The 12,915-nt window shown below is 39.7% G+C and overlaps 1 protein-coding gene across 6 annotated transcripts in view; it reads right to left on the bottom strand.

The window, feature by feature from the left end:
• Positions 1–12,915, bottom strand: part of FRMPD4 (FERM and PDZ domain containing 4) — a 311,782-nt gene that overhangs the window by 71,159 nt on the left and 227,708 nt on the right. For all 6 annotated transcript variants that reach the window (XM_087758609.1, XM_087758611.1, XM_087758606.1 and 3 more), the window contains exons 3-4: positions 5,488–5,648; positions 3,250–3,352 (exon numbers count right to left, since the gene is read on the bottom strand). In XM_087758609.1, the coding sequence (XP_087614735.1) occupies positions 3,250–3,352; positions 5,488–5,648 (264 nt within the window). The remainder of the gene's footprint in view (positions 1–3,249; positions 3,353–5,487; positions 5,649–12,915) is intronic.

Raw genomic sequence — 12,915 nt, forward strand, 5'->3', positions numbered from 1 at the left:
GTTTGGTTTTTTTCTGTTTGGCATACTATGATCTTTGTGTCTGTATTTTGAAAGCAGATTAATTTTTTCCACACTCTGCAATTATAAAGACAAATCGTTTCTTGACTTTACAAAAAGCTTTGAGGGAATGCTGCATAAAAATAGCCATAGAATTTCACATCATGAATATAAAATATACCTTGTTATACCTGATCAGCAAGAGACCATGCAATCACAGAAGAAATACAGTATTGGAATACCAACTTTTCATTGATGTGCTGCAGTGACCATGAGATGGTACAGTTTAAGATCCTGAGGGAAAAGAGGAAAAGGAGTCCAAGCTAAAGAGTAGGCTTCAGCTTGTCCAGGGCACTGGTGGGCAAGGTCCTGTGGGATGCAGCTCTGAAAGGCCAGAGCCCAGTAGAGTCGGGTGATCTTCATGGAGAGCCTCCTCCAAGTGCCAGAATGGTCTACTCCAATCTGCATGGAAAAGGGCAGGCACAGCACGACACCAGTGTGGCTCCACAGGGAACGCCTGACCAAGACCCAGCACAAAATGGAAGCCAACCAGAGATGGAAATGGAGCGATGTTATTCAGGAGAAACAGAGAAGCCCCAGGCAGGAATGGAGTTTGCAAAGCTCAGCTGGCACTGAAACTGGTACAGGATGCGAAGGGAAACAAGAAGGGCCTCTACAGCTACATTAGTAGTGAAAGCCAAGGGAAATATGAACTCGCTGCTAAATGGGGTGGCCAACCTAATGAAGGACAGTGAAAAGACTGAGGTACTTGACGCTTTCTTGGCTTTGGTCTTTAGTGGCAAGGTCTGCCACCCTGGTCCCCAAGCTTAGTGGCAGAATCTAGGGATCAGAAGTAGACGAAGACTGAATTAGGGATTGCTTAGGCAAGAGGGACACTCACAAGTTCATGGCCCTAGATGGGATGCATCTAAGGCTGCCGAGGGAGTTGGCCCATGTCTTGTAAAAGTTGCTCTCTATCTTCTTTGAAAAGCCACTGGTTAAGAACTGAAACATCTGCCCAGTGTGGTTGTGAAATCTCCATCTTTGGAGATATTAAAAACTTGATTCAACAAGTGCTGAGCAGCCACATCTAACTTTGACACTAGCTCGCTTTGAGCAAGAGGTTAGACTGGATGACCTCCAGAAATCCCACCTCAATTATTCTGTGATTTTGTGATTATGCCCATTGCCTAACATATGCATCTAAAACATACTCATTGGTGACCACAGATACACTGCTACCAGCTGGAAAACAAGATTTCAAAATTGCTTCCATGCACATTGAAAACTGAAAGCAAGTGTTTTCAAAGTTGCAGATCTATCCAACCCATATGAAAATCTTCTATTATACAGAAGGGATTCGTTATTTCATTGGTGTAAACAATTGCTTCTGCTATCGTGTCAGGACTGCACAGTGACAGTGTCTAATCATCCCAGGTGCCCTCACTGGCATGAAAAGAAAGCTCTTTATTTCAAATGCTGTAATATACAACCCCAATACATTTCACTCTTAGTCTCGTCAAAGAATGAATCTCTGTCAAAGTCCTAATGGTAGATAGATTTTGAGAGCAGAGGTAGATTTACAGTGTAAGAAAAGTGTCACCAAAAGCTTCTCCTGGAATTCAACAACACTTAATTTAAGACACTACCTATGGAGTCAACATAATTGGGAAGGGTGACATTCTTATTCAGTTTCTCATTTGAAGGCAGACAGAGAATCAGCCACACACTAAACTCAGTTTGTCTCAGGCCTAATCAGTCTATTTTCCTTGTTGTTATTACTACATATTGCTGGCAGCAGAGAAATGAGATAGAGATCCTAATTCTGATTACTTAGATATCAAAGAATCAGGGAAAGAACGAAGACTGCAATGCGATCGCTTTGTGCAGAAACAAAGACATCAAAAATGAGTTTAAGACCCATTTGTGAGGCTTATGCTGATGGTCAATGCAGAGCATAGAACTGAAATTTATTAGGATGAGGACAGTTCCTGCAGTTCATGAGGTCTCTGTCACAAAAAACAAGAGAGTGTCGAAGCCCCTTCTTAATGTGCTGTGTTTCTGTTAGTTGACTTCCAGATTAACACTTTCTTTTAAAATCTGAAAATGTATTTGTCCAAACCCACCTAACACAGATAAAGGCATCAGTGTTGCTGGCATCTTTATACTATTTCTGTATCTCCTTTGGAAGTTTAATTCACAGCTGAATCCCCAGCAAAGGAGCACCCATTTGCTCAAATTGTGATCTGCAAGAGGAGTACAACTATCATGGCACCGCCTGTCCAAACTTCTGGAAGCAAATGTGACTTTTCAAAATTACATGGGTAACACTGACAACACTGACACCTACCAGTTCTGAGGAGAGCTACCTGCACAGATAAAACCCAAGTATCTCCCAGGAATCAACTAGACCCGCCAATTCAGAGTTTACACCAATGAGAAAGAAAATACAGAAACAAAACTGGTGCCCAGCAACCAGGCTACTGTAATTTAAAATAATCATTTTTAAGTTTAATTTTTTAATTACTAGTAATTTTTCTATGCAATGCACTAACATTTCTTGTTACTCAAAATGCAAAGCTTATTATGTGAACCACATCACATCTTTTTCTACATCCTGAGCATGTCAGTCCCTGTCCTTTCTTTCCTTGTACATCCCATTACAAATATTGACATTTCTCCTTTCCTGCACTCTCCACAGTCACTTTTTTGTCTTGTTTTCTGCCTCCTATCTACACAGCCCTGCCTGCTCTTTTCACACAAACTCAACTACCTGCAATCCACCCAAACACTCTTTGAGCTTCCCTACAAACTCCCGTTTACATGCACCCATCCACTCTCAAAAATCACCCTGCCACATTTTCTTTCCTCTTCAGGTGTCAGACCTGACTAAACTTTCTTCATGTAAAAAAAAACAATTGAGACACAGTGACTGGAGCTGCCTTGCTCCAGGAATTATCCTTTCAACAACCCATGCCAAAAATAAATACCAGGAGAATACTATTCCTCTTTTGATACTGAAGTATTTTGGAGCTGTTCCAATATCTCATTATATTTTTTCAGCTACCCAGAGGACATTTAAGAGGACACTTCATTTCAATACTAAAATACTTCACCGTTCTTCATTATGACTAAAGTAATATCATCTTCTCTTTTCTCAGCCACGAGAAGGCAAGACTTGCTGTATTATCAAATGACTGCACAGGCAATAAGCCACTGGGTTCATAGTTTAAGTGACAGGACATCAACTACCTGACAAGGTCGATGACTCTCTCCCTTGGAGCAGTGCTGACTGGCTCATCATTAATCATTATGATCTGATCCCCTGGTATAAGCTTTCCTTCAGAGGGGCCGCCTGGAGACAAATGAAAAAAAGCACAGGTTAGCAGACCATTGTAAATGCACAGACACACTGTGCTGTTCCCATACTACGAGTGTTTTTTTCTTCAACTAATGGCATGTTTAACACTAACACTATTCTGACATTACCAGTACTTTCTCACCAGGAAAATCTTGAAAGCAAGTGGCTTAGCAGCTTCTACGGAAGTTCCTCAAGTTAAGTTCCAAACCCATATCTAGCCACCTAAAAATAAGGGCCTGATTTTCTGGAGGGCCCATAAGGGTGGCCTAATTAATCCTTTAAGGTGTGATCAACCATACCTTACTCATCCCTGATCAATGTCTGGTATTCTTGTAAGCTCACCCTGAGGATGACTCCTTTTACTGTAAATAAATGATCCTGTTTAACTACTGTTGAGATCAGGAAGTCTGTTTCCCCAGTGGCTACACCAGATCTTCCTTGTTGCAACACATGGTTTCCTGTCCCAGGCAAAGTAACACTGGACAACACCTTATTCCTCTTTCCTACGAAACATCACTTACATATTTGAAAGTCATTCGCAGGTCTCTCCTCCGACTTTTCTGTTCTGGGCAAAACAAACCTGTTTCCTTCAATCTGAAGACAGTAAGTTTCTATACCTCCAGTCTCTGAGTCTCTGTTCCCCTGCATTCCTACGACTTGGTGAACACAAGTTTTACGTACATCCAAAAGCATTGCCACTTTCAGTTAGACACAGATATTTAGCATTAGCCTGAGTATACAATCAGACATGTACATGTCTATATGCTTTGGATTATGACATTGCTGAAATGCATATTGTTTATGCTTTATAATATGCACATACTACTTTGCTTTTCAGCACAATTACATGCCCAGAAGAGGGTGTCACATCGCAACTGTGAGTGAAAAGATATATCCTCTCTAGTCTTCTGTCTTTAAACTCTGCAATGATGATGCATAAGAAACCCAATAATATTACCAATATGAAGATAAAGTCTTAAAAGAAAATGTTTCAGTATCAAAACCAATTCATTTAACAATTGAGCTAATGCTGTTCGTTTTCTCTGTTTGGTTTCAAAACTTTACTTCACTTATATATCCAGCATAAGTGGACACAAAACCACGTAGGAGAATGTTGTCCTGAGCTCATCTGTTCTCCTATTCACTTGGAACAGAATATAATAAACACCTTTTCCAAACGGAACTTTAACATAAAACTACATTAATAAGGCTAACTTGGGAGAAAAGAACTGTCTGGATCTAGTTCAAATATTAGTTACACTGCTCATTTCATCTGAAAGCAATACAAATATAATCAATGCACACACGTGGGTAAATGACATCAGAACTTCACAAAGTCGATTTTGCCTCTCCTCTGCTCTCTGCGGGGGTTCTGGAGAACATATTGAACAGGAGCAAAGTCAAACCCCTGCCCTTGGCTCCAAGGCAATTTTATGTAACAACTGAACTTTTAAGCATAGAGAGCAGGAGCTCGCTATTTGGGAGACTGAGCAGTCCCAGGTCTGGTCACCTGTAAGTTCAAAAATACCACAAACATCACTAATTTTCACTCCAGGTAAGATGTTTAGGGATCTATTTTGACCTGGCTTTTTGCCAGTATATAACTATACAGGAGTATTCACTAAAATAAAAACCAAACTCAAAACAGCAATAACACCCCCTTTTTCAAAACCAAATATTATAGTTAGAACCAAATATTATAGTTAGAAAACTAGTTTTTGGGAAGCTGATGATAAAAAGAATGAAAAATATCTAAGTTTTAATCTTGCAACTCAATATACTTCTTGAAAACACTGATTCAATGGCAATGAAGGTGACATCAAACCAATATAAACATAACAGGGAGAAGACCTTTCCTTGAATGAAGTGGGTCAGCTTTTTTCAGGCAAACAATAGTACTGGCTCAGAGCAATAACCTAAAACTGGCTTTTTGTTAACACATTTACATAACGTTCAAAAATGAGTGCAAGGAGGGAAACTACTCAGTAATACAAGGCTTAAAATCCTACCTAGTATTTGTCATTACTTTGTCTGCCTGAATATTTTAACAGTACTCAAATTTCTAACTGTATTTCATCTCAGTAGATTAAGTCCAAGTTTGTTTTTGGGGTCAGGTGGGGAAAACATACCTGGTGTTACTGAGCGTACAACAACTGGCTTTTCACTACCAGCCACAAACCCAAATCCTAGCACAGGATCCCTCCTCATTTCCACTTTCCGAGGGGTTGGAGGGGTTATTTGGCAGCTTTCTATTCGAGGGTCTTCAAATGTGGCTGATTGTGTCATGTGACTGTGAAAAAAAATAAAAGATGGAAAAAGGAAAAAAATCATTAAAACATGATTTTGTGGTATCTACTTGAGCCAAGCAATTTCTGCAACGATATGAGATGAATACCTGAAATGTTCTCACTATAGGAACGAAAACATCAGCTTAATAAGTTTCGATTAGATTTTCTTATACATAAAATAATAATGCTGATGGCAGGTGTCAAATACTAATCAATAGTATCAACCTATAAAGAGGTCTGTCTTTGACAGCATACATTTAATCATACCCCATATATGAAAGAAAAATAACCCAACAATAAAGCCTTTATCATCTGTGCCTGAATTTTTCATCGTTCATTTTTTGGAAGGGAAAAGTAATAGAGTGACCTACTCGTAATGTAAAACATAACAATTAGAGTCTGCCAGTCTTTTGCAAGAAGAGAGGACGCACATTTAAATTTGGTTTTCTAAAATGTTAAGCAAGTTTCTGACCCGAGTCCTCTCAAACAGGCTACCTAAGGCACAGGTAGCAGCTCTATATTTACTACTCAGGTAAACTCTCCGAAGTCACTCTAAACTGTTCCGGGGGGGGGAGATATTAAGAAAATATATTTATCAGCAATTACTAAAATACTTTACTTTCAGCTACAGCGTTATGACAAAGCTTACCCATTGTACCTAGAAGAAAAAATTCCCATGGCTGGAGGGAAAGCTCTTGATTTTTCAAGCACAAAATAATAAAAAGGATGAAAGCTAGCCAACATGGCATATCCATGAAAGAGATCATGGTTTGAAAGCACAGAGACTTCTAAATTAACATTAATAAACACTGAAATGTGACTGATGCTGTATGCAGACTGAACTGGAAGCTACTTTGTGTTTCCCACCCAATGCCTGGAGCTCCCTATTGAATCACAGCTGCCAATTCCCAGTGCCGATTACACAGACAAACAGACCACTCCAGTGTCATAGCCTTCCAAATGCCATTAATTGAACTCATATTCTTCAGGAAACCTGGTCACCACTGCAAACAACAAGCAATACCTGATCAGCTTAGCATGAAGACAGACTACAGTTCATGGTATCAGGTTATTGCAGTCTTGACAGAGCTCAGATGGTATTTGTTTAATGCTGCCTGGCCAAAAGTTAACTCTTTTTTTATCTTCAAGAGACGGTAAATCTGCAGGTGCTGAGCTAACTCCAGCTCTTGGTGGATAAAGGCAGTATACAAAGGGAGCCAAGTCTCAACCCCATCTGCAGGGAGGGCACAGGCTCCTGCTCTGAGAAAGGTAACGGCCAGATGCCCAGCCTAAGAACGCCCCAAAGAGCATCAGAGAGAAAGATATCTCTACAGCAGTAAGCAGTATCATCAGTTTGAAAGTTGGTCTTCTCATAAATAATTAACAATATGAAAATCAAGTAATTTTCCCATATCCTTGATAATCTTACATATGACATGTTATAACATGAGAGTTAGGGGACGTCCCATGCGACCAGAATTGTTGCTCTCACCTCCTGTCCCTTTTCCACTTTCAAATATAATTCCCTGAAGAACTCCAGACTGGCGGTCCATAAGGAGAAAGGCATCATTCAGAGACCTGTTTTCAGCACCAATGACATGCAAAAACTTCTCTGATCTTTCCCCAACACATACACCTTGGGCATGACATCAATTTCCATTCTCTCCATGGCCTGCTTCTATTACTGATACACAGAAGAGCAGCAAAATCTCAGTAAACTCTCAGTGGGAGTTTATTCCTGTGACTGGATTTTTCTAGGGCTTTTGTTCAAAGAAACTCTCTATCCCTATCACTAGATTCAGTCTGCCTAAGAGTAACATGCTGCCTTTTTATGCATATGATCAGAGGTAGCCGAAGCTACTTCCTTACAAAAACAGGAGGGAGAGAGAGAATATCTCTGTGATCTCCTAGTATCCGCATAAGGTGAAGTCAGCCAAGAAAATATATTTTCTTTTACTAGGTAGAGCATCACATTTGATACTTCATTCTCCTCCTCCTCCTGTTCCCCCGGCTTTTGTCAATTAATTTTAGATAATTTTCTATTGTGTTTATTCAAAAGACTGTTAGCAAATCCAAAGAGTTTTATGCAGACTCTTTATGAAATCTATCTTCAAGACCTCCCAGCCACTCTCTACCCTATCAACTCCTATTTATGATTTGGGCTTCTAGATATTCAAACATTTTGTCTTTCAAATGGGACACTTTCTGAGATGTCACTGGTATTTCAAAAACTATTTCAACTTGTGAACTTTGCTTTGATAGAGAATACGAAACTCCGCATTTGTCACGTCCTTTAGGTGACAGCCTTACCAAGCTTCCCACAAAGTTAAAATGTTCTATTTAATCATTTCTTCCTAACAGCTGTTTCCATTTCTGTAATTGGGGCACTATGAGCTGATGCTGTCTCCAAAAAGGAAATGCCATATTAACAAGCAACTTGAAAATACCGCTCGAGCCACTGAGAACTACTTTCCTGCCATTGTACATCCTCTCTCTTCAAGCAGTTGTGTAGCCTGGTTTGAAAACTAAATCATGAAGAAAAAAACCCCAAAACAACCCCAAAAAACCCCACCAACAGCTGCACTTCAGATAACAAATTCCAAGAGCACAGATAGAGATTTGCTCAAAAGAGCAGCTCTGCTAATGGATGCCTCGCTCCAGCCATTGCATCGGCTGGTACTGAGAATCTGTAGCAGCACAGCATCAGTTATTCAAAGCCTAAGCAAGAGGATCAGCAAGGAACAGTCCATCATGATTCTGAGTGGTGCAGCAGGTTTTATGGATTTTTAAGGTTATCCACCTTCAAATACATCAACTAAAAAGGCTCCGCATCTCACACTTCCACAGCTTGCTGCATCAGATATTCTTGTATCATTCAGTACTTTGGAAGTGTATTTCAAGGGAGCAGCAAGATATATGAGTATGATCCCAGAAGAGATTAGATGAATACTTAAAGCTTTGTGTGATGGTATGTTGACAAACCCACTTCCTCCTGTGGCTAGTCCATTACTGAGCTGCCAGCTGTAGTACCATAGTTCAAAACTGATTTGAATTTTGCATTAATTGGAGGTATTTGATCTCCGTCTCAGCTATGGAAAACACTGACTCCTGAAGAATAACTATGCTAAGAGTTCTAAACCAGAATCTAATAAACTTGGACTCAAAACAGCACCTTGGGGAACCTTACGCAGAGCATCACTTAGACGGTGAAGCATCTTATAACTCTAACACTGCAAACTTCCTATTTGCTTCAAACACAGTAAAAAATGTGTTTAGATGGTACCGTGCTTAGATTATACCTAAAGATTTATTTTTCTGAAGGAAAAATGGAAGAAAAGGGAAAAGGCTAGGATTTTAAGTATGAACTGTTATTCCACATACACAAACACAAGCTGCCCTTAGATCACCTTTTCAAAAAGAGATACTTATCTTCTACCATTTTCAATGACTGAGATGAGTCTCTGCTTTACTAAAGGCTATCTTCTCTGATTTACTCTTATTGTGAGCAGTGGGAGATAGCTACCATTATTAAGGGGAGTAATTCTTAGAGAATTTCTTGAACTAAGGTTTTATATACCAGCTTCTTCTGAGAGATAAACTACCAGCTATGGAAAATCATAGCAGAAGTGTAATTCCAAGTACTTACGCTTAAAACCTCTCCATGGCAATTACTCTACTCAAAAGGAAGGGTAGCAGGGGAAACCAGAGAGAAGGCATCTGAGCGTGCATGCACCGACACACAGAGCAGAATGGAGGCATTGCAGGGTGGCATAAAATTGGTGTGCGCACTCATCCCCCAAGGGGCCTACGGTGAGTGAAGGAGGAAGAAAACTAGGAAAGAAGAGTACCTGGGGGAACACTGACCAGCTGCAACAAGGCAGCCAGCACTGCAAACAAAATTCAGCTGCCCAGGACATTATGGGGAGTGTAACGTAACAAGTGCATGCCTGAATTCACGCTTGGGAAAGCTGGAGGTATGGTTTAAGGCTGGCACTTTGAATCTTCAGATCATTAGCTTCATAATGATTAACTTGGTAACACTTTCTATGGAAACCTTCTTAGTATTTTCTTCATCCAAATTACATGCTGAATAACCCAAGGAATATCTAAACAAAGACTGTAATTAAAATGAGAGCTTGATTTAATAATGTGTATTAGTAATTAAAAGCAAAGTATCTGAGCACAATGCTTTTTCAGCCTTTGGATTTTGATGTGTCATTCCCTGACACTTAGGGATTAGTGGGCTAATTCTGAGAGGTTTGTCTATGGCAGCTCAGAAAAGCCTGTCCTCAGCAGGCTGAAATTTGTTACACGGGAGTTTGCATTTCCACAGGAAAATGCTTAGGGTCTAACTCTTCTAAGAAACTGAAAACCACAGCACGAATCCAGTGACCCTGGTTATGAGAAACATTATTTTGGAAATACATAACAAAGGCACCCAAACAACTTTAGCTCCATTCTGCAATGACATCGAAAAAAAGAGCAGAAAAGGTGATACCTCAAGGTGAGTTTAATATAGCTGCATGCCCACAAACGCTAAAACAACTTAACCATAATCAAATGTCTGTTGCATGACAGCATGGAGACAGGCTGCATTTTGGTGTTTCATTTTGTATTTCCATATTACAGCTTGTTTCAACTACTTCAAAGGTTACCACCAATTCTCGGTTTTGAGAGTTTTAATTCTTAGCTTTTAAATAGTTAGAATGTCTCTGGTACAGAGATTAATTTAACTACAAAATAGACTCTGTTTTGACTTGAAACACAGCAGGTGTAATCCTGATCAATGATGGAGAAGAGTCTGTGGAAATGTTAAATCACTTACGCGCTGATGAGTGGAAGTGGGCGAGGAGGATGGAGATAAGGACTTTCTATCAAAGGTTTAATTCAGAAATAACAAAGCCACTTCAAATTGCTGAGCACTGTTAAAATCCTGTTTCATTAACTCGGAGGAGGTGGAGGATCTGCTTTGTTGATTGTAGTTGTGATTTTCAAAAAGACCTATACAAGTTAAGGACACTGAACAAACCTTCACTTACAATTGAGCACCTGAATCCCTGAGACCACAAGACTCTGCACATCCTGGCCCGAAACTACATCTTGGTTCATACTCTATTAAGAGCCTCGGGTTGTGCACTCAAAATTTCTTTTGCAACTGGAAGTCGTAGAAGCTACTGCAGCAACAAAAGAAAGTAGATTTGATTCTCACTCAATCACCTGTCTTCAGGAATTAGCTGTAAGTAAAATGGTTTGAGACTCGAGACCATGTTAAGGAAACTGATAACAACATGAGGGTATTTTATAGTTTTCCCCTTGATAATCTGGAAAGACTATCAAAACAACAATGACAGTAAAAAGGAAACTGTCACAGGTGAGAAGAAATACACAAACTCTCCAGAAGATGAAAAATTGACCTTCATTTATTTATCTCAACTAGTAGCTAAATATGAAAAATAATCTTCCTTCCTTCCTTCTCTCCTCAAGTTCCTGGCACCTCTCAGTATATCTCAAGTGAATTTATTTTCTCCAAGAAATCCCACAAGAATTATTAAGAACTAGGACACAAGTGTCAAAATCATGCATCAACTGTATCTGCCTTCTACTCGGAAATGACATTTCAGAAAAAAAGTGTCCAAATAGTTATTCCATTCCTAAGTAAAATTGCTGCTTTACAGAGAATCTGGTGGCTTGACAAACTCATTTTTGCTCCATTTTGCAGCAAACCAGAGTTGCTCACAGCTCCAGAGTTCTTTTTAGACATATTCAACAGACAAAAGTTTTATTTTCAGCTGTTCAAAAAGGAGACAACTTTTAACACTTCAATAAAATATTTCCTACATTTTCACTGTTTTCGTGCAGGTGTGTATGTTGAGAATTCAATATCACAGGCACAAAATATAACTGGGAAGATTTATCAGATTTTTTTCTTTCTTTCTTTCTTTCTAGGACTATTTTTCTGCCCCAGTGTCAATTCTATTTTTTTCATAAGCTTCTTCAGCAGCTAAATCCTTTAAAGTCAGGTCATTTTATAGCACCCTAGAAAATGTTTGGCATATGCCATCTGGATGAACATATGGTAAAAATGTAATTAGAAAGAAAAAGGTTTGCTGCTTTCAGAAGAAGTTGGTGACAGCTTTTTGATAAAATTGGATACAGGGAAATCTGACACGTAAAAAATTTCAAAATCCACTCTTCCTCCACTGCCGGGCATGATGTGCAATCTAAAGCAAGACAAAGTGAAGCAAAATCGCAGTGAATAAAACTGACATGAATACAAATTTAGAGGGATAAAAAGATTTATGTTTGGCTTCAGGCAGGCACTGGGAGAAATACAATGAAAGTATGTTTTACAATGACAATTAGCACCCTCATACTGAAAATATTACATGTGTAATATGTGAACGCTTCTGCAATCTGCATATACTGTATATGAATGCTATATATTGGGAAGAAAACAAACTTCTATACTTGAATCCCACAAAGACACAGAAATAAGCCTCAAGGGCCAACTGCAGACTAGCAGTTTTTTGTTTTAAGTTTTGTATCTACAGATTGCCAGTGAGGTTCTCTTTTATTTTCCTTCTCTCAGGATGGCCACAAGCATTTCTGGAGCTCTGTTCATGATGAACATTGAGTTTCCTGCCTGCTGTACTGAGATGGGGCTTTTCAGGCACCAGCCAAATAGCAGAAATTGCATAGAAACATAGCAGTGAAAACTGGTCATGGCAAAGAAAGGGCCACAGAGGATTGGAATGAAAGATATGAAAGGACCCTACAGAAAAGAGTTATGAGTATCACAAGATGAGTTACAGAACAAAAGAAGGACAAGAATGAAAAGAAGAAAAAAAAAAAAGGTTTTCAACACTTGACTATGTTAGAAAAAAAATATCAAAGGAGAATCTCTCCCAAGGAAAATAGGAGGTCCCAGCAACACTGGCCGCCTGAATGCTGGAACTGCCTCCTCTGTAAGCAGAGCATGATGCCAGCCTCTGCCTTCCTCACTGCCTGAAATGCACAGCCAATGCTGGTGCACTGACGATGACTATGTCTAAACTGCACCCATACACATATGGCTTATAATGCATGCTGACAGCCCCCCCCTTAATGTGTAATTATTCTGCTACACACTGTACTGAATGGCACTTCTGCATCCAGTATGTTTTCCTGGCAACCTTTTCCCACCAGGGTGACGCTGGCTTCAGCAGAGATGCTCCCAGTTTGGAAGCCTGTAAGTGGAGGGAGATTCAGTGGCCCACCCTGTTGGCTCGA

Source organism: Nipponia nippon, unplaced genomic scaffold, assembly GCF_047370975.1.
Source record: "Nipponia nippon isolate SJK-2023a ecotype South Korea unplaced genomic scaffold, ASM4737097v1 scaffold_2, whole genome shotgun sequence".
NCBI lineage: Eukaryota > Metazoa > Chordata > Aves > Pelecaniformes > Threskiornithidae > Nipponia > Nipponia nippon.